We start from the raw sequence: 13,177 nt of genomic DNA, 5'->3' as shown, positions 1-13,177 counted from the left end.
GAGAGAGAGACAGAGAGAGAGAGAGAAAGAGAGAGGGCCAGAGAGCCATAGAGAGAGAGACAGAGAGAGAGAGAGCCATAGAGAGAGAGACATAGGGAGATAGAGAGAGAGACATAGAGAGAGAGAGAGAGAGAGAGAGAGAGAGAGAGAGAGAGAGAGAGCGACACAGAGTGAGACATAGAGAGAGACAGAGAGGGACAGAGATAGAGATAGAGAGGGAGAGACATAGAGAGAGAGAGAGAGAGAGAGAGAGAGAGAGGGAGAGACATAGAGAGATAGAGAGAGAAACATAGAGAGAGAGAGAGAGACATAGATAGAGAGAGACATATATATATATAGAGAGAGAGAGAGAGAGAGTGAGACATAGAGAGAGACGTAGAGAGAGAGAGAGAGAGAGAGAGAGAGAGAGGGAGAGACATAGAGAGAGATAGAGAGAGAAACATAGAGAGAGAGAGAGATAGAGAGAGAGAGATAGAGAGAGAGAGACATATATATATAGAGAGAGAGAGAGAGAGCAATGAGTGGGTCAGGACCTACCAAGACTGCTAGCAGGAGTCATGCACAAGACTGACCCTGTTGTATTCATGCAGAGAGAGAGAGAGAGAGAGAGAGAGAGAGAGAGAGAGAGAAGAGGGAAGAAATGGGTTAATTGAGAGGGAGGAGAACAACAAGGTTAGACAGGGCAACACAAAATAAAGCTTAAATAAAGAGTTTCTACTGTTACAGAATAATCCAGAGGCAGGCGGAGACATTAAATGGTGAGAGGAACACTGCTTATCTACGGCTGCTGCTCAAACTGGGGCAGGTTCAACGTGCGGCGCTGCAGGACCGGTCCAGATTGGGTTTTCAGGAAGACTAAAGCATTGTTTCCTATACTCACTAGTCTTCAAGGGACTCAACGCACCACCTTGTGGTGCAATCTTGTACTACAGGGCTGAACAGGAACAGGACAGCTACTAATTAGTCTAATTATGCATTTTAAATCCCATACAGACAAATTGCATCTTTAATGTTAACTTAGCGAGGATACAGCTCATTTCTCACAGTCATTAATGAATAAAATGATAAAAGCTTTAACTGAGGAGGACCACACTTCAAAATCTTTGCATATTTGTACCGAGCAGCAAACCGATCAAACTAAAATAATTATTAAGTAAAGGCAGAGTAATGCAGGGATTCGCATTCATGCAGTGTCAGGACAATGATGTGCACCGGCTCACGTCCACATCTGGATCAAAGACAGACGTTTTCAGTCCGAATCAAAAATATTAAAGCGCCACGGTGTGCAAACATGACTTTGACCCAGGGCTACTTCCCCCACACACACACACACACACACACACAGCGGCAGAGAGGCGGGGATGTTAGGCATCTCACACCGAGGGAAACAAAAAGAGCAGGTAGTGTGAAGAGTGAGCGAGACCCAGCTCCTCCTCCTGACTCCTGAGTTTGGCCTCAGGCTACAGAATTAGCAGCAGTTAGCTCATTTAGCCGGTGGCCCCGGGGGGGCCGAGCTGCCGAGCAGCAACCCAGCAGCCCGAAGTGACAGAGTTCTGTTGTGGGCGAGGAGTAATGGAGAGTGATTCTCTCTTTATCTTTACAGGCTGTTGATGCCAAACACATAGCCTAAATTCAATGCCAAATACAAGTTTATTCTGAAAATACACTTTTTTTAATGTATTGTAAAATAAGTGACCTTTCTTGAAATACTGAATTTTCCTGCTGGTGGACTTTGTCTCAGTCAGAGAGAAAATTCTGGCTTTGGAATTTAACTTTTTTCTGAATAATAATATAAATATGTTGCACGTAGAAGAAGATATGTTCCTCCTGAATAACAAGGAAGTAAAGTATATTATTGCTCAATAACAGATGGAGGAAAGGTGGAATTTAATGAGTTTGTACTTCCTCCCACGTCATCTCCAATTTGTTTTTCTGCTTTGCATAATGATATTGTTGCCTCATTTAAAACTGGAAGTAAAACAAAGTGAATTTATTCCTGCAGGTTGGGACAGTGTGTGGCTTGTTTGTATGCCCGGGGCCATGAGCCTGGCAGGTGTCCCACATTGAGGTGGTAATACTTCATATCTTTTATTGCTGCCATCAAAGCCTGCGCTGCCCTTCCACCTGGCAGCAATTACATGTTTGTATCGAGAGCGGATCAAAGTTGAGCGATGGCACGGCGAGTAATTAAAACGAGACACAATCTTTGCTTCAAGAAATGTGTTTTTGTGATAACCACGAGGATAGCTGTGCACGTTCAGAGATCTTTGGTGTGTGTGTGTGTGTGTGTGTGCATGCTCTGCATACCGAAGAGGGCTTTTATCTGCATGCATGCGTGTGTGTGTGTGTGTGTGTGTGTGTGTGTGTGTGTGTATGGATGGGGAGCTCCTACCTGTGGGAAAGAAAGTGGGCTGCTGGAGCTGTGCGTTGGCCAATGCCTGCTGGTAGTGCAAAACACTGGGGTTGAACAGGGAGCTCGCTCCGTTGCTCTTCTCGAGTGCTGGTCTCTTTGGTAGGGGCTGGAGGACGCCGTGGGGGAACGCCTGGCCACGGAACACACACACACACACACACACACACACACACACACACACACGCACACACGCACACACGCACACACGCACACACGCACACACGACAGAAGCACAGAGGATTTGAAGTGTGTACTTCCACAAGTCAAAGCTAATCATGTCTAAGTCTGTTATTTGTCTATGCACAGCACAACAAGGCAAACATGGAAAGTTGCTGTAACTAATCACAAGGACAATGAGAAACTACACCGTAGCAAGGCAATCATAAACAAACACATCAAAGAAAGTAGAGTGCAGTTACTTTTAACATTACAAAGTAGAAGTTACGCTATCAATGTACTCAACAATCTAGAATTGCCACAGGTGATCATAAATGATAGCTATCTCTACTTTTAACGTTTTTCACAAAAAACAAAAGAGCCAAATTATATTTTGTGAGTGGCTACAGTACAATTAAAGAAGCTACATGCAAAGCAAAAGGTGAAAGGTCAAAGTACCAGGTCTACAGTTGCCTCGAGGGGTCGCTTCATTGCTTTGGCAGTCGACTGAGTCTTTAATTAGCAGGCAGCGAGCACATGATGGCAGTGGGCCAATGGGATTCAAGCGTATTAACATACAGGTAACAGCAAGCAGAGGTGCGTCATGGGGGACAGCATTGCATTGTGGATAGGTGAGAAGGAAAAAAACAAAAACAAAAAATAATCTGAATGCAAGTATACCACATACAAAACAATAGGCATGCACATAAACAAAAGTCTGTTTTGTTTACTTTTAAAGAAACATTGCTACTTTTTGAATTAGTACAAAAGCAAAAAAAAAAAAAAAAAAAAAAAAAAAAGCATCTACAGTAAACTTTGGTTAAAAAAGCAAGAATCTAAGATGTACTATCAAACTACTGGGAGAGCATTTAGTAATCATGTAAACTAACATTTGTAATGATAATAAATCAATATATAAATAAATAAATAGCAGGATAAACACAACTGATTCATTTAGGTGAGACAGTTTTCAAAGCAACAATAGTTACTGTGCTCCTGGGGGACTGGACTGGGTCTGACACTCGCCTACAAACATAAACAACATGGCTGCACCACGTCAGCTCGACACGCCATCACGTCTGACGTCATTAAAACAAACACCACAGCTCGTCTTGACCTCTGCTGTTCTACCACTATAGCTCGCCTTGACCTCTGCTGTTCTACCACTATAGCTCGCCCTGACCTCTGCTGTTCTACCACTATAGCTCGCCCTGACCTCTGCTGTTCTACCACTATAGCTCGCCCTGACCTCTGCTGTTCTAACACAAGTGTCCTAACTTCTATCCAGTGGTGAAATATGATCTCTAGAAAGTGTTTTAGTTTGTCGCCTTGACTGTAGAATATAAATAATGGGACATACATGGAGGAGCTCACGTCTACCTCGTGCGCTCACTTTTGCGATATTGCGTCGATATTGTGATGACAATAAATTTGCAACGCCTTAATGAGTGTGTCGGTTCCGACCCGTCTGAATGGTCGGCTTGTATGCGATTATATGCGAACGTGCGGGAAGACTTCACACTACTACTCTGGCCTGTCAGCGCGTGTGACCAATGAAGAGGTGACACTGTGTTTAACGGGGGAATGTGGAGCTCTGTTTATTGCTCTGGTTACCAGCTACCCTAACAAGGTACTTTTGTTTTTAGGTCTGTATGTTTATATGCGAGTAAGAAAAAGATGACATGGATGTGATGAGCAGCACTAACAGGGTCCATGCACAAGCCTACTTGCTTAACGTATGTGGATTTAATTCAGCGTTTTGAAGGAGGATGGATTCTTTCAAGGAGCCACGGTGCAGCACCGACACACTGGAACGCCGTGTTAGTCAGCTCACATGGAGGATGGACTACTGGAGTGACGTGACAAGCAAAAGATGGCTGCATTCAACGGGCAATGAGGAAGATCACAGCGTGGCGAGCAACACATGATGTGGCACAGTAACACAACAGAATCTCAGTAATAAGATCTTCCTACTGTAAGTGTATCACTTAATGTGAAACCTCATCTCCAGTACACTTTACCCTATTTGATTTGAAGAAGTGATTCATGGATAATGATATTTGAAGCAGTGCAGCAATACAGCTTTTATGGGTCTCTGCTTCAATAAAACAGAAAATTGGATTACAGGTGCTGACTAAACAAGTCGTCGTCCTGAGGTTAACCCTCCTCACCCCCAGCACACATCGTCCCTGCACGGGGTAATTTGGGAATTGGGTCATAAAGTTGATAAACTGGGTCATGAGGGGAACACAGGAGGCATGCGAGCATCAGGATTGTGACCAGAATACATAAAATCTTCCAGTTTCCCACAGCATTGAGGACCTGATGGGAGGAACTCGCTGCAGCTTTAAGAAGACAGCGCTGTCAGGTCAGCTCCAGCTTATATATAGGGCCTTGGGGTCTCGGGCTGGCTTTTATTTATGCATGTTTTCATTGACTGGTGTTGAGTTTCCTTGTTTCATGCAGCAGCATCCAAACCAGACCTGCACACACAAGTCGTCTCTATCATGGAGGAAGGAGAGCGAGAGCAAGCAGAGCGATGGAGGAGGTCTGTGCAACGCGTAAAGCATGCCCATGCCATGAAAGAAAGACGGGTGGGGGGGTCAGCGAGCACTGGCGCAGTGCGAGGTGTGTGAGTGCAGCAGCCAGAAGGAGCACTGAGAGGAAGCCACTCAGAGCCCGGAGGGAGGGTTGGAGGAACAGCCAGAACATGAAGCCAAACTCAGTCTACCTGTCTGCCTCTCACTCAGCTTGTGGTGGGATCTTTCTGGACTAAAAGCAGAGGAGGGAACATACACCTCCCCCCCCCCCACCCCACCCCCCTCCCCTCATCCATCCCAGATTCAATTTGCACTGATCTGCAGAGGGCCGCACTTATCATTGAGAGCAGTGGGGTGGGATGGAGAGGAGGGGGGGTGGTGAGCTGGCGCATTGTCTCCGTACGAACCAAGGGCATTGGAAAATAAAAGAGGACTGCGGTGAGATAATAACAGATTGTTCTTGTGGCGGTACATTGATGTGTTTAGGTCTGGCTAAACCCTGTTTATTGTATACAACGGCCTCTCTCGTTGTTGGAGAATTGTACACTGGAGTCCACTAGAACGAACCAGCCGAGGTGGGGATGTTTGTGCAGTAATAAAACAGTGCTCCACATTTTGATGTTCGGGTAAAAGGCGTCAGCAAGAATTTGTGTTTAAACAGAGTTTTCAGTGTGTGTGGATAGTTTCATCAGTAGAAGCTGGCGGTGTTCAGTGTCTCTGATCTCCTCTGTGAATAGCTTGACCTTCGTATTTATAATGTTGTGACTATACATCTCTGTAAGTCCTATTCTCTCACTTTTGCATCCTCCAGTAATTATGTATTCATTTGAAACACGAGTATAAAAAAGGATTATGCTTTTACTGCAAAGTGCTTAAAAATAACCTTATTGTCCCACAAGCTCTTTCTATTAGAAGTATAAAGGAGCAGAAACCTTGTGAAATCTGTTCAGGTACAACGAGGACGAGTGTGAGTGTGTGTTCCCTGCTCTACGGCTGCTCTATGGCTGCACCGGGTCCAGGAGGTGGGCTCTCTCACCATGGCTGCAGCCGTGGCGGCGGCTTGCGCGGCCACGGCTGTCTGGTTGGCCTGATGTTGGGCGGCCTTGATCTTGGCCTGGAGGTGGGCCGGGGGGTGAAAGTACTTGCACTTCTCACGAGAGCAGCGGCTCTTGATGTAGTCCATGCAGACGGTGACGGTGTTGTCGCTGGTGTCGATCATGGGGCTGTCGCTGGGGTGCGCGAAGCGGCAGTCCGTCTCGCCGCGAGCGCAGTTGCCTCGCTGGAACTCGCGGCAGACCTGCGAAGAGCGGCAGAGGCGGGGCGGACAAATGTTGACAGACACGGATGAATGCACGAGCGGGGGGGGGGGGGGGGGGGGGGGGGGGGACGACGACACAGACATACAAAGACAGAAACACAAAGTGTGAATGCTTTCAATCAGTAAACAACAATAGGCAGAATCATCAGAAGCTGAACTTTATCTTTTCTCTTGCTGAAGCCGAACAGCAAGCGACTCAGGCTGTTGTCAAAATCTTAATAGTGTTATTATTCAGTGTTTTTTTAAGTTGTTGACATTTTGCTGTATGATTGTTTTGACAATAAAATCCTTGATACGTGATAGGGCCATGTTTTCTTTATTACAGAAACCCTAGTAACGTCCAAGTGGCTGCTGACTTTATGGAAGTATAATGTTGTTTTTGTTTATTTGTCTTTTAAATGGGTACAGGTTTGTTCGAATCATGTTTTTCTGTCAGAGTTTAGCTGTGACGAACAGAACTGTGGGTTAAAAACTAAAAGAATGGCATAAATCAGCTTGTTTGTCTAAAAATAATCCATGAATTTAGAGGGAAAAACAACAACCGACATGGTTATAGGAGTAAGCACAAGCAACAAAATGTATTTTACTCTGCAGAAAGCAGACATCTGTGAAATGTTCCAAATGTTCCTGAGCACAATAAATCCTAGCAATTCTTTTCTTTTTGTTCTTTTTTTTTTCGATAAATTAGTTTTGGATTCAACAAAATGTAACAGAACTGCAGTGAGAGCCACAGCCGGACGACTGCGGACGCACTGAGCCGGTCAGAAGCCTGGGCGTAATCACGGGGGGGGGGGGCTCTTGACTCGCACACTGGCAATGAAACACACACATATATGCAGGAAAGTGGAGTGTGTACACGTGCGCGCACACACATGATGGTTCTGTGTGGGAGTGAGCGAGTGTCTCAGAGGGAAACTGTTTCATTAGAGGCAGCTTCATTCAGTTGCTAAGTGATAGCACTGTTGCAGAAAAACACATACAGGCACACACCTACGCATCACCTCCAGGTTTTAGGGAGATTATTGTTTATCTTTATAAATGTAGTGGGAAAAAACCCTCCTCCTCGTGCCCTCTTTCACAATCACAGAGCTATTCTCATTGAGGGCTGAGTGCCAGGGGGCAGATGGAGACGGCTGAAGTTGTTGAAACCGTCCCAGTCGGACTGTGGCTGTCTCGCAAGTACCAGTTAGTGTTGAGCAAACTCCAATGTAAATCACTGTAATCACACATCTCATTTTTCCCGACACAAGCTGTAATTATTTCTGTTAAGTGATAACAGCGCCGTCTCCTGCTCCGGGATACGGCTGACGTAAAGCGCTATCAGGTACCAAGGCCGATAGAGATGTTCACGTGAAGAAAGACTTGATATACTTGTATTTCTGCGTGTATCTCACAGCCTCCAGCTCACTGGGAACACATTGTGCAGATATCAGCTGCTGCTGGTGCCACATTTAATCATTTCAGCACCGTTTCAGGATGTTTTTATCAAATTTAATTTCTCATTTGGGTTTTTCCAAAGCATGTTGTACTATTTGGATTGTTTCCCCCCTGAACACACTGATTAAAAGCAGGATGAGCAGATCACCTCCAGCTTGTCGGTGCGCAGGAGTTTCTGGCCAGAGGAGGAGCCGGTGGTCATGGAGACGGGCGGGCTGCCGGGGACGATGACGGGCGTGCTGGGCAGGATGTCTGTGGGCACCAGGCCCATACTGTGGGACATGGGAGTCAGGTACGGGGTGTAGCTCAAACCTGTGGAACCCAGGCCCTGGCTGACTGGAAACGTCTGCTGCAAGCAGAGAAGAAGAAGTTTACCAACGTGTTCACAAAGACGTGAGCAGAGAGCGGGAGAGGTACAGGGAGGGCTGAGGAGACAGAGCAGTACAGGTTGAGGAGAATAACTGCACAGAGAGAGGCAGCAAAGTGAGGAATTCTTTTCAACCTCCATGTATCCCCGGATGATTTCGCTGAGTGTGCATGTTCTCTTTCAGTGAGGCCTCGGCTTACACTGATGCAGTTACACATACTTACACCTGGCAGCTGCACACTGCAACAACCCACAGCAGCTCAGTGAAGCTCAGTGCAGCTCGGTACAAGGGCATTACAACAATAACAGTAGCAGCAAGTTTACGGAAGGCTGTGGAAACGCACTGCGACAGTGACATCTTGCACGAGACTGAACTTTGCGATGCCGTACTTACCACCGGCTGCATGGTGGTGCCGGGGATCATGAACTGCATCTGCTGGGCCAACATGGCCGCAGCCGTCTTCTGCTGGATCAGGTTGTTTCTCCCGTTAATCTCCAGCTGGGTCTTCAGGTGAGCAGGTGGATGGAGGTATTTGCAGTTCTCTCGTGTGCAGCGGCCCTGAGCAGGGAGAAGGAGAAAGACACACACACACACACACACACACACACACACACACACACACACACACACACACACACACACACACACACACACACACACACACACACACACGGTCATTATCCTGACACCTCAGCAGAACAAACGGAGCTGAGAAGCAGCTCTGTTTTGATGACCAGCAGGTTCCGTGTTTGCCTGAAGATGTGGCAGACATGTGGGCTTTGATTTTTAACGCTGCAAAACATCATGTTCTTGAAGGCAGCATACATATTCATACTGAGGAAGTGTCAAAGACATAAACACTGCGAGGAATGTTTGCATTCGTCCAGTGGGGAGGATGTAGAAGCATTGTTTTCTCCGGCTGAGCCATGACGACTACATCTCCGTGGCTTCATGATGGACACACCGTGTGGTATTCCTCTTGGAAATGTAAACACAGGGCTGGAGGGTCAGGCTTACAGAGACCCTGGTGACTGAAGGCAATTACATTGTCAACCCAGAGGCTAATGGCAAACACAATAATCCAATATGGTGGCAGGAAGAGAAGAGGGAGGTCAAGGAGGGGCGCGGAGAAAGGTGGAACAGCTGGAGACGTCGGGGGAAGAGAGGATGTGACATGATGGCGACATATGAAGGTGAGCAGATGGAAGTGAAGCCAAACTGGAATCAGTCTAGCAGGAGCTATATATACACCCCTTAACCCCGGATGAGCTGCAGCACACTGACCTCATTAGCCATATCATCGCTCTAATTTCCTCCTATGACACGTCAGCCAAGTGTCCGTGCAGTGATCGGTAATGACTGGGGGCCATTACCCAAACACCCCTTCAAGTCCAGAATCAAACAGTGAAACTGAGTCCGACCCACCAGACGAGGCCTGTGACAGCCTGGTGGGTGTGATGATTTCTACTCTATTTGACAAGCATGGGACTCCAGCAGAGCAGTGCAGTGATTTGTGAAGTTAGCAATGAAGTGAGAGAGACAGGCCTAAGGAGCAGCAAAGTATATATTACTAAATGTTTCAATACACTGACGTGGTGATCGTGTTCAACTTGTAACTACAGTCAAAAACAAGATGCTGCAGCCTGGATTTGACCCTCGACCCTCCACTCAAGATCAAGCTCAGGACTTTCAGTGATATTCAGTTAAACCTGACTGGTGTCTCCAGCAGAGCCTGATCTCCAGGAGGAGGACAGAAATACCTTTATAATACATTATCCCTACTATTCTTAGTAAAGCACATAACTGGAACGCTTCCCATGGGATGTGATGCAAATGAACAAAAGTATGATATGGATTATTTCTGTTAACACAAAAGCTTGAAAGCAGCGAGTCACTCGCCACCTAACAGGGATGTGAAGATGATGCTGAAGCTGCGCTGAGAGCTGAGTTCCCCCCACATTAGCCGGGCAGGCAAACAGAGAGGAACTTTTAATCAAGCGAGGCTCAAGGTATAAGCCCGGCTCGCAGTGTAAATAACCAATACTCCTCGTGTCTCATCGAAGGGGAAACTAATAAAACCTCGCTATCCGGGTCTTCTTGACAGATATTAAGGCGCTGCACAGAGCATCAAACACGCCGTTAGCAATGTTACAATTATCTGTCATCGAATTTGAGGGAAACATATTTCCGCTACAAAGGATATTACATTTGTGAACGCTACAGCACTATTTGCAATTGTTGTTCTCACATTACTGACAATAAAAAGATATGCGTGAGGGGGTTCCATTGCACATGCGAGCAGATAACAGCGTGAACATTCAGCCCCGAGCCAGCGGGAGCCGACCTCCACAACCTGGAGTCACGGCTGCAGGAGTCCCTCCGTCTGCTCGCAAGGCTCACATGCACCGAATCACACCTGCCCACACACATGCCTGGTGAAGCTCTCCATCATAACAAGCCTCACCCACACACACACACACACACACACACACACACACACACACACACACACACACACACACACACACACACACACACACACACACACACACACACACACACACACACACACACACACACACACACACACACACACACACAGAGATCTACTCGGTCCTGTCCAGACCAGAGGAATGATGTTAGCACAAACCCCTTCACCAAAAAAGCCTCGGTGATGCTTGCATGCATTAACTGCCAGCCAAAAAGTTTGTGTGTGTGTGTGTGTGTGTGTGTGTGTGTGAGTGTGTGTGTGTGTGTGTGTGTGTGTGTGTGTGTGTGTGTGTGTGTGTGTGTGTGTGTGTGTGTGTGTGTGTGTGTGTGTGTCGGTGTCTATGGGAGAGAATGCGTGGGCAGGTGTAAGTGTGCAGGAGAGAGAGTGTGTGGGCGGCTGTGAAGAGAGCCGAGCTCTGGACGACTTCCCAAAACCGAGCCTGCAGGGGAGCCGACGACACTGCCGAGCCCCGCAGAGATCACACACACACACCCACACACACACACACACACACACACACACACACACACACACACACACACACACAAACACACACACACACACAAACACACACACAAACACACACTGTCGCCCCTCCTTTAGCTCTCTGTTCACTTCATCTCCAGCCAGTGAGTGGCATGTGCGTTTTGCGATCGTTTTGCCGAGTTAAAGTGACGAGGTAAACGGCGGCGAAGTAGTTTCATAACGCTTAAAGCGCCGTTTCACTAAGTGCAGACCTTGGACTTGAACAACCTTCTTCTTTCATCCTGTCAAACTTTGTTTGAGAGCCTTTTCTCACTGACATGTTCATGATCTACCACGGCATTGTGCTCAGTCTTTGCATGAATTAGTTTTAATTCATCTTGGCTTTTGTCTAGTTTGAAGGTGGAAGAAGCAATAAAAAGTACCTTCTCTGGAGCTGCCACAGTAATACAAGTTCCAGCACTATTTTAAATCTCTGGCAGTAATCAAGGCACCGCGTCAATTTTACAAACATCTATTATTTGTAGTAGATGAAGTGTGAAATCATATATAAAAAGAAAAGCTATTTCTAATATTTACACATGGATATGGATGTAGTTGTATATATTTTACCAGGAAGTCTCTCTTGATTCCACATTATATTTGGTTAAAATAGCAAGAGATTTCCATGGTTTGGTGTCTGCAGGTACAGGCAGATGAAACATGAATTTGAATAGCAGATAAAACTGGAGACATCAGATCAGAGTTCAATAATCCTGCCCGGAGCCTTTTATGATTCATTATTTTACAGCTTTGGTTTCATAACTCGCAGTGTCAGTTACTATCTTAAACTCTTCAAACTCTCGGGGCTGGAGAGCGAGGAGGGTATGGATTGGCTATAAAGATTCTTAAATGACCCATAAATGGGGCTATTAGCGTATAATGCTTGACAAAAAGGAGAAGATGAGTTAAGACATTGTTTAAAGCTGCAGTAGTTTCCAACCTGCAGTCCGAGACAGACACACAGTTTTTATTTCCTGTTTTTATGAACTCTCCCTCCCTGTTTCGTCATTCCATGCCCAGTGGTCTTTCTACACACGTCGGGAGCTCATCAGCTAATGTCCGTCCACCTCCTCTCAGGAGACGGTTCAACTCTTCTTTACTCTGCCAGACTCTGCAGAGGTTCAACTCTCTTCACTCTTCATCTGGGTCGTCTCCTTCCAAACTGTTTATGTGAAGACTCAGCTGATCCCAGCTGACTGAGGGGGAAGGCAGGGAGATCTACGAACAGGTCACCAGTCCATCACAGGACACACACATTCACTCCCATGGGGGGGGAAACCCAACCGTTAACTCCACACAGTCCAATCTGAAGTACTCATATTCAAGATCAGACGGTTGATGAGGGAGTCAGTTTACTGCGCACAGTCTCTGATTAGCTTCAAGTAAGGGTGTAAATCTAACATCTGCTTTAATAAAACGAGATAAGGCCAATTGCATGAGCCATGTAGCGAAGGGTATACATAGCAATTACAGTGCATCTGAAGTGAGATAATAATGATCATCACTGAAGGGTTCAGGCTCCAGTCGGAGACGGCTCACTTGGGGATTCGAAGCACATAGGATGAGGTAAGCTTTGTGGGGAAAGCGGCGCTGCATCACATATAAAGGAAGAGGCTTTAATCAGCGATGACGGGGCTATACATCATGTCGGTGCTGTGCCGTCAACTGGTCTCAAACCTGGGTCCTTTTCAGGGGGTGGCAAACACACGCACACACACAGACTAAGCAAATGTACTCTGCTTTCTGTCAGAGCCACCCACTCAGAGCAGAGCAGAGCAGAAATCCATTCATCTGGGCCATTGCCTTGCAGCAGCTGTCTATGAAAAGGATCTCTGAAAGCGCCGCAGCACCTCTGTGATTCACGGTGTGTAGCCATAGCTACATCGTGAAATTATACCTTCCACCGGGGTCGCTCACATGGCAATTTCT

The 13,177-nt window shown here is 46.6% G+C and overlaps 1 protein-coding gene across 22 annotated transcripts in view; it reads right to left on the bottom strand.

The window, feature by feature from the left end:
• LOC308127657 (muscleblind-like protein 2a) overlaps window positions 1-13,177 on the bottom strand; it is a 43,798-nt gene that overhangs the window by 5,913 nt on the left and 24,708 nt on the right. For 6 of the 22 annotated variants that reach the window (XM_080492818.1, XM_080492825.1, XM_080492836.1 and 3 more), the window contains exons 3-7: window positions 8,626-8,790; window positions 8,013-8,213; window positions 6,146-6,406; window positions 2,393-2,543; window positions 538-573 (exon numbers count right to left, since the gene is read on the bottom strand). In XM_080492818.1, coding sequence (XP_080348944.1) covers window positions 538-573; window positions 2,393-2,543; window positions 6,146-6,406; window positions 8,013-8,213; window positions 8,626-8,790 — 814 coding nt within the window. Of the gene's footprint in view, window positions 1-537; window positions 574-2,392; window positions 2,544-3,028; window positions 3,083-6,145; window positions 6,407-8,012; window positions 8,214-8,625; window positions 8,791-13,177 lie in introns of all 22 variants that reach the window. The other 16 variants (XM_080492821.1, XM_080492824.1, XM_080492829.1 and 13 more) reach the window with 6 other exon arrangements.

The sequence above is a fragment of the Lipophrys pholis genome, assembly GCF_963383615.2.
Source record: "Lipophrys pholis genome assembly, chromosome: 23".
NCBI lineage: Eukaryota > Metazoa > Chordata > Actinopteri > Blenniiformes > Blenniidae > Lipophrys > Lipophrys pholis.
The sequence above is the reverse complement of the archived record's forward strand: the minus strand, read 5'-3'. Positions and strand labels throughout refer to the sequence as shown.